Source organism: Tachypleus tridentatus, chromosome 2, assembly GCF_004210375.1.
Source record: "Tachypleus tridentatus isolate NWPU-2018 chromosome 2, ASM421037v1, whole genome shotgun sequence".
Classification (NCBI taxonomy): domain Eukaryota; kingdom Metazoa; phylum Arthropoda; class Merostomata; order Xiphosura; family Limulidae; genus Tachypleus; species Tachypleus tridentatus.
Genome location: NC_134826.1, coordinates 61,390,045 through 61,410,617, shown reverse-complemented (window position 1 = coordinate 61,410,617; position 20,573 = coordinate 61,390,045). Strand labels below are relative to the sequence as shown.

Sequence of the window (20,573 nt, the reverse complement as noted above, 5' to 3'; positions counted from 1 at the left end):
ACAATTAGTTGAAGGATTATGTATATATAATGATTACAAGCGAAAAGATATTATTTCTCTATCCAAATCGCTGTTTAATCTTCACTTGAAATTGGTTCAAAGGAAGGCTGCTACGATGATGTCTGGAATGAAGAGTTATCTTACATGGGATAAGCTAAAATCTCTAACTTATCTTCCTTTGAAAAAAGAAGGTTAAGATATGATCTTATTAATTTTTACAAGATTATTCTGATTATGGAGAGGATAAAGACCTATTATTTCCTTGTTCTGTATTCCTTAGACAATAGGAATATAATTTTAAAATAAAAAATATCTAGAAAAAGGTTTTATTTTTCTAGCAGGATGATTGATTTGTGAAGTTATTTGTGTTACTTATATTTATGTAAATACCAGCAATTTACAGAAATTTTAAAAATGGATTGACGATTTTTCTAAAAATGAAATATATTTTTAAATTTTTACTTTTCTTAAGGGTCATTTATAAAGTTAGTCTTAATGAACCAAATGGTTCTAAAGTGTTTAAATGTTATGTTAATTCAAAATCCCATAATCAAATATGCTTGCTCTTTCAGTTGTGGAGGCGTTGTAATGTTTCAGTAAAATACATTATCTCATTAAAGGAGTCCACGCCTTGGCCACCTTGTTTCTTTGTTGTTTTTTTAATTTTGTGCAAAGCTACTCGAGGGCTATATGCGCTAGTCGTCCTTAATTTAACAGTGTAAGATTAGAGGGAAAGCAGCCAGTCATCACCACCCACCGCCAATTCTTGTGCTACTCTTTTACCAACGAATAGTGGGAGTTACTGTAACATTATAACGCCCCCACGGCTGAAAGGGAGAGCATGTTTGACTCGACAGAATTCGAACCAGCGACCCTGAGATTACGAGTCAAACTCCTTAACTCACCTGACTATGCCGCGCCACGTTGGCTAGGTACTTTCCTTCTAGTCTATCAATTCTAAATTAGGGGTGATAAGCACAGAAAACCGTCATATATATTTGCGCGAAGTTTAACAAAATGGAACAAATGCTAATTCAAATTCTTTATTATATATCAGTTACACAGTCCCTCGACGATAAGTCTGTAGCTCACGTTACTAAAAAAAAACGGATTTCAATACCTGCCAAGGTCGTAGGAAGCAGTAAGGCCAGCAGGACATGGCCTGATCATTTTTTCATGACATGTATACCTATACTTGTGTATCAAACTTGTTTAATTTAATTCATTATGGTGTGTGTGTATATACAGTATTTGCAGTTAAATTTTCAAACATTCTCTTTGAGGCATGCTCATGTGAACCTATTAGAAATAGCTCGCTTTTCATCCATTGTTTAGATGGAACAATGGCCTGACCACTCCAATATTGCTTCCTTCGGCAATGCCCATAGTGGGCACAATACAGATAGCCCACTGTGCAGTTTCGAACTTTACAACAATTAGACCATTTGAAAACAGATATCAAATTCGCTAACATTTCAATCACGAGATGGCGTTGTAAATAATAATAATTCAGTTAAAGGAACATTGAATTTTATGTTAAAAGAGCATTAGAAACAGTTAATTTTGCAATTTTTTATTTGTAAGTAATTAATTATTTATTTAAGCTGAGCATTTAGTTGATATAATTTTTTTCTCAAGTTATTTAATGTACAGACATCTAAAATATTGTATATCTTGACTGATATCGAAGCGTCGACTAACCCTTGTTTATAGTCTTATACTACTGTCAATATTTTTTCTACTGTTCTAAGCCTATAATTTCAGTTTATACATAGTGTATTAATTATTCATGGAAACAGAGGTGATTAATGCGTACTGGAGTCTTAATAGCAAAGAGTGTTTATCAAGTGGAAAAAATGACACTACTTTGATATTTCTCTTTTTTTTTTTTTGTTGCGATTTATTTAAAAGGTTAACCCTATACTGATCACAGCATTATTATTAGTACTAGTGGTATATAGTAGTTTTATAGTGTATATTTGTTTTCAGAGTTATTTCATAAGTGAAGTAGATTTTGTATTCAATCTGCAAGTGCATGATATTTTTCACATAAAACCCCTACTTCAAGTTGCAACAATTAAAACTCACAGGTAATAAATAGTTTAAAAAAATCTGTGTTACTATATCATATGGTGAGTAATATCATTATTATTATGAATACGTAGACATTTACCAAAAGAATTTAGATTATTATTTGTGTTATACTACTTCCATTTCTCCAAAAATATTCTCTAATCTCCATATCAATACATGGTTAGGGGAAGTTTCCCACCAGCTTCAGTGAAATGGTAAAGTTAACATTGATAGAGAAAGGTTAATCTTTTTTAGAATATTATTCTAATTTGAAAGGATGCAAAAGTACTATAAACTGAAGATTGAACTAAATTTAGTGTGTCAGAAGATTGGATTGGAGAATATGAATAGGACAAACTATTTAACAAATATACAGTTGGAGAAGAAACAAAACAATGTTGTAACATGCTGAAACAAGTGAGTACATCTTGAGCATCGTGCATAAATAGGTTTGGACTATTTCAAATAAGAAATGTACATGAGCACTTTTTGCAAATTAACTATCTCCAATACTAAAAACTACCTATATGTTTAAAATACAGAGTTCATAAGTAGTTTATAAAAAAATCAACAGATACTTATGATATGGTAGCTAGGACTGTGACATATAGTAAGGAGTGGAAACTAATTTGCACAAAGCAACAAAAATAAGCTGTTTAATATCCTCAGAACAAACAACAACAGAAATGACTGGATCAAAATGTAAATTACTTTTAAAAATATCTTGCTTATCAGATAATAAAAATGGTATTGAGCAGGAAATATGGCAAAATGACAACCAATGGATTTTTACAGAAAGAATGACATATTAAAAACTGAGCTAAAGAAATGAGTAAAGCTGAAGAAGGCCAAAGATAAGATGAAGAGCTTCACAAATTGGTGTAAGTCTGATGACCAAGAATAGCAAGAAACAGGTGTGATTAATAAGTGACCTGAGAGTGGTTAAAATCAAGTCAAATTATACTACATATAGAAAGCCAAATAAGAGTAACAAGAATTAAAATTTTCAACAAGGTAAGGAACATAATTTCACATTCGTATTAGTAATGTGAACAATAATTATGATTGAAAAAACAGTTATGGTGAGAGATACATTGAATGAAGTTCCCTTCTTGTCAGAGCTAGCATGTATTAATAATTTTATAAGATTATCCTTATAAATTTTCTTTTATTTTGATTATTGGCTTATTATTTCACCTGCTATTAAAGAAACCCAAAAAATATAAATACAACAAGGGACTTTTTAGTCCATCCATATCACAGGTGGCTAAACCGCAGCTTGCAAGCCAGATATGGCTTTTGACACGGCGGCTTATGGAAATATGTTGGCTGAGCTCCTTTTTTCATCACAAATAATATAAAAGTTAAATAAAAAATTTTCAAGCTTTATAATTATTTACTGAGTAAAAACTGAGAGTCCACTAGATTAAAACACAAGTTTAATGTTCATGGTAAGTAAATATATTTAATAATTTAAATCCTAATTTTAATGCTAAGTTTGAGTCAGAGATTAAAGAAATTTTTAGCAAGGATTACAGAAGAATTGTGCTAGTGAATTAGTAATTGTACAAGCCGGTGCTGACAACGTTAGTTTTAGTTGGTATGGCTTGCAATTCCGTGATTGTGGTGTGTGTGGCTGTGTTATGGGCAGTGAAATTAGCAGAGTGTTAGCGTGATACTGGTTACTGTAGAGTTTGGTTGTGTTGCGTGTGTTAGAGCTTATTGTTTCTTTTCACTTTAGTTTTTTAGAAGTGTTTGTGAAAATTTTATTAAGGAAGATGGCATCATCACATTTTAAGAAGTGAAAGTATGAAGATGAAAACAGAAATTTTAAGCCAGAGTGGGAGGAAGATATTGCATTCACCATTAAAGGAGATAAATCTTTGTGTGTTATCTGCAATGTGTTATTCAGTCATTACAAAACCAGGAACTTGAAATGCCACTATGAAACAAATTAGAAACACTTTTCATCTGATTATCCACCTAAATCAGAATTACAGAAAAACAAGTTAACTGTGTTAAAATCATCACTAAATAGCCAGCAGACACTGTTGACAATGTTCAGTAAAAAAAAGTTGATACAATGACTGAAGCTAGTTTTGTTGTGTTGTGGAATATTGCTTGTGCTAAATGCCCATATTTTGATGGTGAATTTGTTAAGAAGAATATAGCTGAAGTTGATGAAGTGTTAGATCCAAATAACACAAATCTTCAGCGACTAATAGCACAAACACCAGCTTCATGCCATGCTACAGAGAGACGTATCTACCAGATCAGTGCTGATGTTGCAGGCAAAATTATTTAAAGAATTCCCTTACATTCAGCTTAGCTCTTAACAAGTCTATAGACATGCAAGACAACCCACAACTGGCAGTATTTGTTCATAATGTTTCTTCTGATGTAACTGTGAAAGAAGAGATATTGGACTTAATGCACTGAAAGAAACAACTTGTGGTGTTGGTATCAAAATGCACTTGACAGAGCCTTAACAAATGCTGATATTCCACTGGATAAACTCATCAGTGTTGCAACAGATGGTGCACCTGCAATGATGGGGAAAAATGTAGGAGTAATTACACTCATGAAAAATGATCCCAGCTTTCCAGAGTTTCTCCCTGTTCATTGCATTTTTCATCGTGAACACCTGGCATTCAGATACTTCAAGTATGAAGATGTTATGAAATTTGCTCTTGAAATTGTCAATTTTATACGCTCAAATGGGAAGACCCACCGAGAGTTCAAACATTTTACTGAAGAGCTGCAGCTTGAAGATAAACCCAGTAATGTTTCTATCTACTGCATTGTGAGGTGGCTCTAAACCAACAGTGTCTTAAACAGGTTTGTGGATCTGTTGGAGTCAATTATTAGTTTTTTGAAGAAAAGTTTGTATCATCAACTGGAAAATGATGAATGGATGCAAGACCTAATGTTCCTTACGGATATAATGAATCATCTACAAACTCTTAACTTGGCACTCCAGGGGAAGGATAAGATTGTTTCCAATCTTACTCAGACAATTTTCAGCTTTCAGAGTAAAATAAGACTTTTTCCAAGAGAGAGATTGTCAGGAAACTTCATTTACTTTCCAAGTCTCAAAAGGAGAGTAAATACAATCCCTGATATTGAAATAAAAGACCACAAGCTGAAAGAATACAAAGGTAAATTACAAAGACTGCTTGATAATTTCCCAGATAGGTTTGAGGACTTGCAGAAGCTGAAGTCCTGCTTTGTCTTTCTTGTAAATCCATTCATGGTCGATGTGATCAATGATGGTTGTCCAGTTCTCGAACCTCTAGTTGCAGAACCATCTGCTGTGGAAATGGAACTGATAGAACTACAGGAGGATCTGGGTCTAAAGATGATTTATAAATCCCATTTTACAGTTTAGTTCTGGAAGCAAGTTCCAGAAATAAAATATCCTGAATCGAAGAAAACCAGTGTGAGACTCATCTAAATTTTCAGCACAACGTACTGCTATGAATCACTGTACTCTGTAATGAAGTTTGTGAAGTCAAAGCATTGTGCAATCCTTACAAATCAACACCTGTCGGAGCTAATTGGTTCAGCCTTGACAACATATCAGCCGGAATTTCAATGACTCACAACCAAGATGGAAACTCACGAGACCTCTACTAGCAGTATATAGCTTGATAATTGTATCAATGTCTGTTTGTGTCAAAAATATATTATGATAAAACTAAAATTTTGTAAGGTGGTGTCTGATTAATATAATTCTAATTTTATTGTTTTACATATTTCCCTTCATGTTTTGACAAGATATTTACTAAGACAAATAAATATCATTAAAAATATCTGTTTTTACCCCTTTTATTTTAATTTTTTGCAGTCTCATTTATTGTTAATGAAAAGCAAATTTGCATATATTTTTAGATGTTTCCATAGTTCATTACTGTATTAAATACACTCAGTATAATTAAAACAATAATCAGCCAGGATTTTGAAAACATTTGGTTTATATGTATGTACTTTGTGATTATTGAAACTAATACAAATTAACAGTTTAAAAACTACATACATGAATAAATACTATTATGTAGATGTATTATTTTAATATTAATATAAAATTTATGTAATAAAATGTGTATGTTACAATATAAACCTGTGTGTAATATTTGTTCATGACTTGTGGCTCTCAAACATCTGAAGTTTATCATATGTGGCTCTTACGTTAAGCAGGTTTGGCCACCCCTGACTTAGATCATCGCATCCCCTAAACTACATTTTAAATGCAAACAAAAAAAATCACTCAAAGCTAGGCCTTTTCATTCAGATACTTATCAACCTTTCCTTTAAACACCCTTGCATTTACTGCATCCATTACACCTGAATGTTGTCCTTTTAAAGACTCTGCCAGAGATGTTAACCTGTTGAACTGTGGTGGTGAATATATAAAGAAAGGAAGGATAGTCAAAGGGACAGATAGGGATGGGAATTAAAAACATAGAGGTTTTTTAGAAAGATGATTCTTTAATACAGCATGCATATAGGACAGTTTGTGGGATAAATATAGAGAAAATAATAAGATTGTGCATCTAAGTAGAGGATTTAACTTGCAGAGGAAGTGATAGTGATAGCAGTGGTGTAGTCTTTGTAGTACACATAGGGACAAATGATGTTGGACAGAACAGGTCAGAGTAGCTAAATGCTTTTTCTTTCATCTACTTTACTCTCCAGCAAGCTACCTTACACCCAATACTGTAGATATATATTTTTGTAATAAGCTTTTTAAAAGGCACCTTATTAGATACTTTCTGGAAATTCAGATACACCAAATACACACTATTATTCTTAGCTATGTGAGGTATAACCTCTTCAAATTATGAAAAAGTAGTAGTAAAACAAAAATTTTCCACTTGCCTTGTTCATAATAAAAAATATGTTGCTTGTTGACTTCACGTATCTATCACTCGTGATGTTTTTCAAGTTTTGGTATTTATTTCACATTAATAATACAAAAGTGAAACTATTCTCTGTACCTTTTACTTTGTAGAGTAATATGTAATTTTGAAAATCTGTAATAAATCTGATTTGTAAATATGCTCCTAGTCATAATCTTGTAATTTTCTTTTTTATTTCAACATAAAACACAGAACACTATTCACGACAGAATAAAATATCAGTTTAAACAATTTCGTTTTTTCATTTATTTACACAAATTGGTACATTGAGCAAAAGCATACTGTTTATTTATAGGCTATACATTACGTCACCTACGTTACATGGAGGCCTTAGAATCACGCTGAATTACGAACAAAAACTTTCAAATTCTATCCCTTTATTTGACCTTTGGTTGGAATGCTTTGTTTAAGAAAGTGGTTCAAAATGTGACAGTAAAAACCTACAATTTATTGTTTAAATGATTGATAAATTTATGCAATGAACCTCAACAATTTGTCTCTCACAATGGTCACATAATATTATGTATTGATCATGAACTAGCAACAAGATCAGGTCCCATTCCATACTCTATAACAGAGTCATCAGTTTCTTATTTCTGTTTTTTGAGCTGTGCACATCTAAGACCATGTTTTGATACATTGTTAGTTTTTAAATTTAAACCATCTGTTGTTCTGAGATGACTGGTGTGCTTAGTACATGACACCCTGCAAATGTTTTAAGTCTAATTAATACATGTTCTATTAACACTTTCTCTTCTGCCTCACTCATATAGGAGTGATGTGATTTTATGGTAATGTACCATATCACTTGCATAAGAGTGATGCATAGTGTGTTGCTAAATCCATGCCACTCAAATGTGATTCAAAGTATTTTAAATTTGTAAGGGGCTATTTGAATCTAGTTCATAAAGTGTATTCTTAAGCTTTTGTTATGGTTTTAAAATAGCATTTAGGCAGAAAAACTTGTTTGTATACACATGCATTACATCACAGTAGAAAAGTGATTATATAAAATGTGTGTACAGATATAATACAGAACAAACATTTGAATTGTTACTTCTTGTTGAAAATAATTGTTTTATTCTCTATTTTTCAATTAGGTTATTTATCACAAAAATAAAATATACCTCTTGTTAGAACAAAAACAATGTGAGTGACATTGTCCTTTCATAGAGGCCCTGGTTACTTATTCTTTGAAATGACCAAAAAACATATTTATACCTGATAACCCTGAATTTGGCAAACAAATACTATTCAGTGTAAAAACTGAAGTTGGATCAAAGCAAAATTCCACAAATATGACCTTGGAAGTGAATGTGTTAAGATAGCTTTTCTCTTTCAGTGCTATCCTCTGTATGCACAGATTTTTGCTTGCAACTGGTTTCCATGCTTCTACCTTGTTATGTTGTCATGTGAAGTGTTTGGCCATTTACTAATAAAACAAAGGTTTGAAAAAAAACTCCTATAAATAAAGTTAAAATATGATTAGATGGAGCAAACATTAAACTACTGTATAATAATAGGGTACATACATACAGGTTAAGATTTAAAAAAAAATTCTGTAGATGTTCCTTTCAACTGCAAATTGTGAAAGTATTTTTGTGTTAAATTATTTAAAAGCTACAGTCATCTTAAATGAGAAGACAATAGTTAAGTTTACATAGTTTAGAAATGGGTTTAATAGGTACCAAAAAATTGTTTACAAGTTTAGCACAGTAACAAATGTACAATGTTTGAAGAAGTTATATTTAAATACGAGTAATTTACTTATATTTGGGAATGAATTGCGGGAGTGCAGAGTTATAAATTACATGTATATAAGACTTTCTGAGTAAAATGGTCAGATTTAAAAAGTTAAACTGATTATACAAGTCAGTTTGAAAAACTGAATGTCATCTGAAGTATGCAGAAATACAGTTAAATAAGAAAATTTGAGTTGAAATAAAACTTATAATAGTAACATAAGAATACACAAATTTTAATCTTGGGAAAAGGTTTAGAAGGTGTGGTTAACCCCATGTTTATAGGCTCAGTCAGAGTCACATGCACTTCACAATATATTTTTTACAGAGTTACATTTGAAATTTAACTAAACTACCTTATCAGTGTTTGTCATTAAGTTTGGCATCAAAATGTATTGTATGATTCAAATTTTTGTGTTATATAAGTTTTATTGTGTTAATTTCAAAAGGCATATTTAAATTAATTCTTAACCTTCACCTTTGTTTCACTTGATTCATTCACAGAATTTCTGTCTTTCATTATACAGATATAGATTTCAGGATGGTGAATGAAATTTCTTCAGTTTATATTCTTTAAGGAGATTCTATTACAAACAAATGAAATATGAAGACTGTTAAATAACTTTTTATTCCTAACATGAAATTCACCTTCATTTAGACTGACTCAGTAAAAACTTGTATCTTTCATTATACAGATATAGATTTCAGAATGGTGAACGAAATAGAAGTACATACCGTAGACATTGACAAGCCAGAATATAAAACTCAAATCTCTTCTCTGATTTACTGAAATATTACTATATTTGGTTAAATCACAGGGCATATCCCTCCAATCTCTTTCTGTTTTATGTTTTTCATTTTTCTGACAAATAGACATTTCCACTCTTACTGTAATGGATGTAGTATATATATGTATGTATGTGACCAAAATAATAAATACAATGTGGTGCAATCTATTCAATGGCACCACAAACAAAAACCTGTAAAAAACATTTTACTCTTTAGGTATTAAAGATTCAGACAGTTAAAAAATAATCATGGTATGTGCAACAACTGTTGGTTTGTTACAGAACACAATTTAAAAAAATCTATTCAACTCAAAACAATAGCACAACTTTTATTAGAACTGTTCAAAAGGTTTGATTATATATTTATTGATGTAATTTGTAAATATTGTACTGTAAAAATGGAATTCTTGAAACAACTGTTATTTTTCCAAAAAGGTGTACCATCTTTAATATTTGAAAATGTTACAGTTTATGCCAGTGCAATCCAAGTACTTTTCTTGTGTAGTACTTCCCAAAATTTCCTTTTTAGAAAATGGTAACATTTTCTACATTTTTCAGTGAGATATGAACATTACAATTAGTAATTACAAGCACAAATAGCTGCTAGTGTATTTATTTTTACATATTTTTTTGTATGGTTATTTTGTTTTAGGCAACCAAGTAAACTGTTTAGCAGCTAACAATTTTTAAATCTATTTATTACTTAGTAAGAAAGCTACATAAAATAGTTTTAAGATATGCAGTTCTAGTGTCTGACATATTTTTGTATTCCATAATACACATTTGAAACCAACATAATGTATTTCTGTGGAAAAATCAATATAGTGTGAGAAATGTAGCCTATTGAAATATGTTTCTTAATACAAATTTGTAAAGTTTCTTGTTTTTTATGTGTATTTTTGTTTATTATCATATTGTCTCAAGAAAACTAATTGAAGTCTAAAATCTGAAAACTTACTTAGGTGATGAAACTTAAAATAATTTTTTCTTGATTACTTGTGATTTCAGGTTGCATAATATAACTTATTTAAACTAAACTGTCCCACTGTGATATATTGGGTTTTGGTATGAATGAGATTTAAAGTACACTATAAAGAAGTTAAACTGAAAGTGAGCAGATGTTTAAAGATCAAAAACTGAGACTGTTAGGATATATAATTATAATTGTCTAATCTGCAGTCATTCAAGAAAAATAATATTTTATTTCATATCTTTCAATTTTTTTTTATTTCACTGTACATTGATGAATTTGCACAGTTAATATTAGGATTGAGCAAATGAGAGATATGAAATTTTACAGATAAAAGTTTATATTCTTTAAGGAGATTCTATTGCAAACAAATGAAATGTGAAGACTTAAATAACATTTTATTCTTAGCATGAAATTCACCTTTATTTGGACTGACTCAGTAAAAACTTCATAAATTCCCAGACAAATAAAAATACAGCATTGAAAAGTTAACACTCCTACGAAAAGACGTTTCTAGTCCTGATTTCTCCAAGCCCGTTCCCCTGGCTGTGGTTTCGCTAGATAGTAGATAGGGACAGTGGGAATCTCGTTAATCCATTCATTAATGGATTTAAATGGCAATTTCATTTAAATACAAAATTATTAGCCTAATATTAATAACCTTTCAAGTTGCTCTGGGGCCTATTAGGCCCCACTTTTCGTAGGAGTGTTAAATTATTTTGTTTACAGCTTGTACTTTTACTAAAAGCTTGTTAAATCTCATGCAGGTACACATGGTATATTCAGAGTTATGTACAATATTGATAATTTCATAGTTATTTGGTGGTTACAAGGTCAACAAGTTGGCTTACATTTGTGTTTAAAGCTCAAGTAACATTATGGTGAAGCATTATGCAACAGTTCATCAAATATATTGTTGTAAGATACTGTCAGAGTTTTGTTTGCTAAGCTTATATCTTTTCATGCTATGTAATAAGTTCACATATATACAATAATTCTTAGTAGAATTCTCTTTACATAATAGGCATTAAATGTTTTATTTTATTTTTTTGAATATTTGTCATAATTTCTCTAATAGTTATTTCAGGCCTGGAAAGACATACATATTCCTTTTAGCTGTAATTGTATGCACTTTTAAATAAGTAGTTAGAACTGTGTGTGAATCCACGGAGTTCAAAGTATACATCAATGTTAATTGTTGAGTATATAGTGCTGTATTAAATGGTTTTTTTTTATATATATCATATACAAATTTTCCAGTTATATGAAGTACATTATAGTAGACTAAAATATTTTTCTTATGTTTCAGAAAAATGATAATATTCTAAGTGAACAAAATTGAAATGACAACAAGATTTGCCCGAGAAGTCTTAAAAGTTGCTGTTGCTCAAATTTGTCAAAATATTGGGTGGCATGCAGTGCATTCTTCTCCCCTGGAGATACTGATTGATATTTTGCAGGAGTACTTAACAGATCTTGCCAGATTAGCTCATCTTCATGCTAATCATTGTAAGATTTTTCTTCCTTTTTTTTGAGAAAGTATTTATTATGTATATTCTGTTAGGTTTATATGCTTGAAACTTGCTATTATCACAGAAAAAGCTTGCTGATTTCCAGGTATTTAGGTCCTACCAGTTTTAAGTTATTTAACATAAAATATGGACAATAAGGGACTATTTGGTCCTTCCAGATATTTTTTACACCCAACCTTTATTTTCAATGAATAATTGTTTCTGCTTTTAAACTAATATGGAAACTCATTTCATAAGCTACTCACTTTGTTAAAAAATACAAATTTTAAGTGTGGCCTCATTTGTTTTTCTCCAAACTTCAATTTGTGCCTGCCTATCATATTGTCTTTACAATACAGCACAAAAAAATCATTGTCTTTTATTTTAAGGGTCTCCCAGGTAATTTTATAAACTGCAATAATAACACCTCTTATCTTTTTTTTTTCATCATAACTCTTAACCTATCCTTTTAAGATAACTCTTCTGTCACCTTAATCATTATAGTAGTTACTCCTTTTTAACCATTTCCCATAATTCATCTGTTTTTATATGAGAAAATAAAAAGTTTCTTAAGTAATATTAGCAACTCACCAATCCTTAAGCATGTGTCTAGTCTCTATTGACCTACCTAAATTGAAAGAGGGAGAATTTCATATGTGACCTTTGGCCTTCTTTAAATCTCCCAGGCTGTTAAAAACTTTGTTTGATCTTAGTATTTTTACACATCAACAATATCCAAGTCAATTTCAGTAGTCTCTACAGAATGCTCTGTGTTAGGAATATAGTTAATATATTAAAAGGAGAAGAGAACATTTAATAGTACAGTTGTGTCATAAGTCTTCAACCATACCTTTTCATGAACATCCTTTCAGGGTCCAATTCCCATTTTAACATTTTGCTTAACATACTTTCCAAAAGACAGCTAGTTTTACCATTATCAGTCAGCTGCTTTTATAAGCTCTTCTTATATATATATATCCTTAATTTTTTTCACCATATCCATAGTGTCATTATTGGCCTTTATTTCAACTAATTTCATTTCTTTTTTAACCATATATCTGAGAAAACATGAAATGTATTTGTGTAAAAATATAGCATAGTGCTAGTAAAAGTTTAAGAAATAACATATCTGTTGATTTTTATACTGCATTTGTTCAGTGGTTACTTAATACTTATATCATGTTAGTCTTATCTGTTATCAGATTATAATTTCTTTTTTTTTTACTGATTGTACATTTACCTGTTTAATCTTTTCATGTATGTTAATCAGTCTTAATATTGGTTGATATAAGTTTTTTCTATAAACTAGAAGTAAAATAAAATTTTCAATTATGTCTCTCTCTTTTTTTTATTATAATTCTTCTGTAGCCCATTGTTTTAGAACTGTAAGTTATATATAATAAAGATACCATTAAAGTTTGCTGTTGCTGATATATTTGTTATTGGAGCTTTAAAAAAAACTTGGTCTTTTAACTTTATCCTTGAAAATTACACACACCTTACTTCTTCTGTCATTTTATCCATTCTCTTAATTTTCTTAAGGATTAGACTGTTTATTTCTATTTGAACTTTCCCTAATTTACTGTTTACACTTTTAAAACTTTATACATTCCAGTAAGAATTGCATGATATATTAGACCATCTAATGTTAGAATCATATTATAAACAACATGTTGTGTTGTTCTGCCTTTGTATGATTTCATCCAAACTTGTATGCTTGCATTAAAAAAATTTTTTTTTTGTGGTTTAGTGTATTGACCTGACATATTCTTTTGTAGAGGCTTTTCAAAGGCTTATAATTCCTTTTGTAAATTACTATCAATCATAGCTAATTTATTTCATTTGAATTTGTAAAGACTTAGGATTCTAACTTGTTTATTCTAACTTATTTATTATGAGGCACTCCAAATATAGGATCTGTGTGCTATTTACATTGTTATAATTTTCTAAATAGCATATTCAAATCCTTTAACAGTTGCATTTTGTGTTACAACTTGAACATGATATAAACCTTGTTTTATATGTGTTAGCATTTTGGATACTGTGATTGTAGGGTTGGGTATTTCAAAACAAAATGTTTAACATTTTTTATTTTCAGCTTCATTTATTTACTGACAGTGTTACTACTTCAGTCTATTGGGAAACTTGTAGGAAGTCCTGCATAGTTTATGTAGGATACCTGTGCATAATTACATACTCCTGATAGGGTAATTTTCTTGGATCACAAGATTATTTCTCATTCATTGCTGCCCCTTATATGCAAAATTTTCTTTACATGTGCTGTAAGCCTTTTGCTTTCCCTTTGAGTCCAATGTGTCCCTCGTAAATCATCATGCATCACCCCTCCACCAATAGGAGCATAGTACACTCACATGATCCAAGTAACTCTCTCTATGCTCCTTCTTTTTTGACAGCATTTGAGTTCAGATGGGCTTTTTGGTTGGTTTATTGATGAATTTTTGACTTTGGTTTCCTCTTGAACTGTTTATTTTTCAAGGTTGATTTATCAGTTAATTCAAATTACTTTATTTCTGCACTCAAGTTTGGTTAAACCTTTATGTGCAGTGCATTTTGAAGTTAGTCTTACCACTTTGAGGGTTACAACAGCAAATAACATTTTTTTTGGGCCTTAGGTGTGGGAGACCAGATGGTGGATTTATCTGCTTCTATACACTGGGAGATTAACTGTTACATGGCTCAACCTTTATTCCTAGATTTTGCCAAGGCTCCTACTGAAACTGCTGAGCCTTTGCTGGATAACGAGGATGCTAATAATTTTTTTTCTGTTTTCAGAATTTGCCAATCATTCTCGTTTCCAACCTGGAAAGTCTCTTAGGCCTAATTCAGTCTTTAAGTGTTTTATATCTCAGGTTTATGATTTGTTTTATTTATGTCACTGATTTCTTTTTCACCTTATTCTTCCTTATTATATGAGTGGACTTCTCATTCTTTTGGTTTTCCTCTCTTCTCTGATATTCAGGTTTTTGATGATTCATCACCTTGTGTTGTATGAGGGGGTTGGCAAGTTACACTCCTTGAGAACGTTTGATTATTACACCTTCTCCTTACATCATGCCATCATGCTGTCTATTCAGTTTTAGTTCGACGATTGTTAGATTACTTTTTACCTATTTTGGAGAGATGCTCCCAAATCATATTTATATCTTCAATGAACTCAATATTTTTGCTTGCTTCTTACTCATATCAACTTCTTGCATGTACCTCCCTCTAAAGCTCTCTGTAGAAATCCTGTGGGGTCTTCTGAAGATACCCTTTCTTTCTCTTCTTCACTTTAGTCCACATGTTGTTCTTGGTTTCTTTATTGTTGGGACCTTATAGGTTGTGATGCCTTATTGACTCTGATTTGTTTACCCTCGACTCGTGTATTTATGTATGGCCTCACACCTGGAACATAAAATATTGATCCTATTCTGGATATTATCAAGCCTTGGGTGATGTCAGTCCAACAACATTCTACTTTTCCAAGTATTGTAACCTGTGTGTTTCCATCTGAGCTTCATATTCCTCAAATTCCCATTGCTTTCCCTACTTCTGGTTTCTCCCTTTTTTTATCTCTTCCTTTTTTGCTGTTCACAAAAAAACCAGAGATTTGTGGCCAGAAATCAATTTATGTTGCCTCAACCTATTCATTTCATTATCCCAGATTGCAATGGAGTCTTTTCTCATCCTTAGATGGATATTTTCTCATGGGTTGCAAATAACATCAGGGTATGTCTCCATAATGTATCTACCTATAACAGTATCATCTCAGTCTCATTCTTTTCTTTGGTTTGTTCATCTTGGGGTGGTTTAACAATTTCATACCCTTTTCTTTGGACTTGCCTTGGCACCTTACATGTTTTGTCAAATTGTCTGGACTTTTGCATGTCATCTCCATCCTCAGGGACTGCAATTTCATTATTGCATGGAGGACTGGCTCATTTTGAACAAGCATCAGCTAATCTTACTCAGTATCTAAATTTCTGTAGTGGCCTGGATGAGCTGGTTGGTCAAACTGGAGAATTCTTTCCTTTGACATGCTTCATATCTTGTCCATTTTTGGGTCTCTTTTGGCACAAATATCAGTCAAGTGCTATGTTCTCCTTTATGGCTGGGTTCAACAGAACATTTGGTTCATCATACCTCTCAGCTCTATCACTTCATGCTCAAAAGATTTTATTGCTTTTGGGGATATGGTTTTCTGCAGGCACCACTGGTCTCTCTCAGTTGTACCCACATGAAATCTCTTCAGTGGGCACTTTAGTAAAAATTGAACCTTGATCGGTATTCTCTTTCCAATCCCATTTAATTTTTCCTTCCATGTGAGATGATTTGCATGATGGCTGGATTAAGCCCATATATTGCTTAGTGTGCCTCTTCCTTCCCCATGCTTGAGTCTACATCTTTTCATGGGTGCATCCCCTTGGGGACAGAGAGGATGGGTCAGTCACAGGGGAGCTTTGGGCAAATGATATGTGGATGAAGTGATTTGAATATTGTTCTTCTCTAGCTTTTGTCCATGCATTAGTTCTTCTCACTCAACATTACCTTGAGATAATTCATTTGGATGTTTCTATGGTGATTCATATTATTCATTTTGGGGGAACCTGGTCCAAAGGTCAATGTTTTTTGGATCTTGGATCTCTTATTCTGGACTCTCACATGTCACATTCACTTTATTGTATGTCATATGCAGGGTGATTTCAGTCTGGTTGCTTATTGTTGTTTACTCCCCAGCTGAATATATATCATGGAGTAAGCATTAGATTCTCTTGTTTTTAGGAATATTTACTGTCAGTGTGGTTCTTCCCACAGGTATGCCTTTGCTTTGGGCCTCAACACTAAATTGCCTCTATTTTGATTACCTGTACCTCATTCACTGATGTTGGCAGTCAATGTCTTCAGCTTGGATTAATCTTTATGTGTACCCATCTGTCTGATTACTTCATCAAGTAATGCCTACTGCACTTCTTATCTAGTCTGCCTGATTGTTCCCTTTTGACTAACTTAGGCTTGGTTTTCAAGGCTATACAAATCCCCCCATTCCTCTTCCACTTTTCCCTCCATTCTTCATCAGCCTTAACATTCTGCTTTTTCAGGAATGGCCTTCATTTGATCATTGGTGAAATGCTCCAGTTTCACACATTGAGCCATTTCCTTGTTATGTAGTTCCTTCCATTCATATTCTTTGTAGTTGTACCTATGAAAGTGGAATGTATTTTGTAGTTGGTCTACTAGAGGAGGTTTCCTGCTGCTGAGCTTAACATGGCTTGTGTAGCAAAAATTTCTTATTTGGCTCTTTGACTGTGAGTCTTTAGTATCCTTGCTTTCTGAATATGAGACAGCCTTTATCCAATACCTTTCATTTTCTGGTACCATAATGTTTTTACTTTTCCTCTTCTTACCCTGCTTATGCATTCCCTCCAGATGAATCTCTCTCCCTTGCATCCTACACTTCTGGATTGGATCATTTGTGAGGCCCAATATTCTCTGGATTTACATCCATTTAAACCACTTTTCCATGCTCCATGTTTTATTTCTCTGGTGAAACACATTTCCTTATCTTAGCCTGTGAATGTCAAAGATCAGATTTTTTTGACATTGATGTTTCATATAACCTTTATCATTCAACCTTTTTATCCAGGTGTTTTTTTCTCTTGAAGACCCTGGCAACTTGGGAGAGCTGTTCCTCCTTTCTCCTGTTCCCTTCCTTCTATTTCCTTTATGCACCCTTGACCTGATCCAGATAGACTTGTGTATTTGATCAGGACTCTTCATTCTTGTGCAGCCTGTATTGCTCCCTTCTGTCACACATTTAGGATGACCTTTGGTTCCCTGCCAATACTCTATCCATCAAGATATTTCACCTTTTATCCTTACCACTTGGGTCTGCCTTGTGGTTTAATTGGCTGTTTTTCCTACCTTCTTTATCTCAGCCTTTGTTCCAGTTGTCCTTTCATCAGATCCAACACCTTACTCTTTCCCTTGATTCTTGTCTTTGTTGTCCAGTTGAGGAGATTTTGCAATCATGTTTATGGACTATTTCTAGTACATTCCCTTTCCATTATCTCTGTCATATCATGGTGTCTTCATCATCATGGTTTTGTCTACTATCTTTGGCCATGCGTCAGACTTTTGTGTGACTCTGATTGGTAATTTTTTATTCATACTTTTCATTTATTTCTTTTTATCACACAAATTCTGTTCTGTGGTGGGTGGTGTGTGACCAGGTATTCTTTAACTCTAAATCTTCACTATACAACCACATTGACTTGCACTTTATCTTTCTTGGCTTCACAAGATCACTTGTAAGTGAATAGTCTCACTATGTTTACTTCATGAATTTGCCTGTTCCAGATCATATCATTTATTTACTGCATTGGTAAAGCAGAAAAGGATAGCTGGCTATCCCTGCCATATCATAATTGAATCCATCAGTATGGTCTGCATTTAAAGATAGGGTTTCATGATCATCCAATGTGTACAATCTCAGATGATGGTGTTCCTCCAGATTTTCTAACCTATTTTCATCCACCCTTTCAAGTAGAGTATGGGAGTCTTTCTCACTTTCCAGTTCCATGCTGCTGGGGTAATCAACTGTGGAGGCACCCTCTTGAATGGTTTCCACACAAAAATGGCTCTTACCATTTTGTGCAGGATAGGTTAATGGTGTTCTGCAGGTGTACATGACATAACATCCTCCAATTTGCAATGATCAGTACAACTGAGTGAGACGTCAGTATGTAGTTCACACCTTCAATTGGGAGTCTTCATTCTACCCTCTGTGGATGTCAGGACTTTGCAGACAGGTTTAGATGTAGAGTGAACTAATCGTGTTGTCTTCCTTCTTCAGTTTCCTTTGTTTGTGTTATGGGTCACAGCAGTGGTAAGTGGGATTGTTCTGGTTCTGTCCTTGACTATCCTTTGTTGGGGGAGTTGATTGCATGTGATAGACATCTTTTCTACACCAAATTTCAAGTTTCTGTATTGGTTGCTCAGAGCAAATTTTTGTGTTTTACACAGGAATCAGAATGGTTTTTCATTCTTCAGTTTTTGGATTTTGGGTAAAGATGGCATGATCCTCATCATACCCTCATGTGGTTGTCAGTACCTCTTGAGGAAGTTTTGGATATAGATGACTTACTATGTATGATCCATTACACCCTAGGGTGCATACTTGTTTACCCAGTTCTGTCATTGTGGGATTAAGTTACTGTGTCTTTCTCTGGTTAGGATGACTTTCCTACCTCATTTTTTGCCACTTCGATATGCTCTTGTCATTTTTTTCGCTGATATCTTACACATTCAACATGGGGGGGCGAAGAGTACATCTGACTCAGAAGTGGTGCAATTTCTCTTCAAACCTTTTAGCCTGACTCTCATCTATGGAAGTACCCTTAGGACATTTTTGGGGGGTACATCTGCTTTCCCTATCATGGTTTAGTGTGCATTTCTATCTAATATTGTGGGGAGAGAAATACTGTATTGAAGTGTTATAATTTTCCCATATTTAAAATATATTTCTTATAACTACATCCATCTGTTCACACTTCCTTTCTAACCTTCTTCTGCACACATTTCTAATGCTTCATTTTTCTTACAAATTTAAAAGTGATTTTGGTAGAGGTACATAGAGGGAGCCAGATGCATCACATTTCATGTAATATCCTTCTTTTGGTGGTGAGATTATGCATGATGATTTACAAGACAGACACATTGGAATTACTTGATTCCAGTAGGGGAAGAAAAAGGTTTGGTTTATTTTGAATTTTGCACAAAGATACATGAGGGCTATCTGCACTAGCCGTCTCTATTTTAGCAGTGTAAGACTAGAGGGAAGGCAACTAGTCATCACACCCACAGCCAACTCTTAGGCTACTCTTTTACCAACGAATAGTGAAATTGACTGTTACATTATAACACACCCATGGCTGAAAGGTTGAGCATGTTTGGAGTGATGACGGGTATTCAAACCTGCAACCCTCAGATTGCGAGTCAAGTGCCTTAACCATCTAGCCATGCTGGGTCAAGAAAAAGGTTGGTGGCAAGCACAAAGAAAAAGGTTGAAAACATAGGGGGCAGAAATGAATAAGAATATCTACTTTCATAAGTCGAGGGAGGTACCTATCGGAAACCACAATTTCAGCATAATAACATTTTAATTTTACTTAAAGAGCAAGTCGACCTAAAAACCATTTAATCCTATGGATATAAGGGTTGATTAAGGCATGTTTTTCACCACATTTTTACAGTTACTTTCAGAATTAAATTGCCGCATTTATTAATGTATATCAAGATGCTTGACATCAAAATGTGGTTTGTTATTCAAATTCTGATATTATCTGAATTTTACTTTTTTAATTTAAAAAGGATGTATTTAAATTCTCAATCTGTACATTTTGAAGTCATTTGGCTTTGTGGTGCTGTCATTTCTTGTTTATACATTTTGTTTCTCTTTTCTTACAAAGGCCTTAGCTTATTGAACCAGAGAAAAACATGCTGCAAGTATTGATTAGTTAGAACTTATAATTTCAACATTTTATCTTTCATTTTATTGAGATATCATCATA

The 20,573-nt window shown here is 32.8% G+C and overlaps 1 protein-coding gene across 6 annotated transcripts in view; it reads left to right on the top strand.

The window, feature by feature from the left end:
* The first annotated feature begins 1,386 nt into the window (after nucleotides 1–1,386).
* Taf3 (TBP-associated factor 3) overlaps nucleotides 1,387–20,573 on the top strand; it is a 73,914-nt gene continuing 54,727 nt past the window's right edge. The window contains exons 1-2 of one of the 6 annotated variants that reach the window (XM_076487818.1): nucleotides 1,387–1,583; nucleotides 11,802–12,001. In XM_076487818.1, coding sequence (XP_076343933.1) covers nucleotides 11,836–12,001 — 166 coding nt within the window. In that variant the 5' untranslated portion in view covers nucleotides 1,387–1,583; nucleotides 11,802–11,835. Of the gene's footprint in view, nucleotides 1,584–1,667; nucleotides 2,091–2,395; nucleotides 2,491–2,975; nucleotides 3,088–11,801; nucleotides 12,002–20,573 lie in introns of those variants that run through there. The other 5 variants (XM_076487817.1, XM_076487819.1, XM_076487820.1 and 2 more) reach the window with 5 other exon arrangements.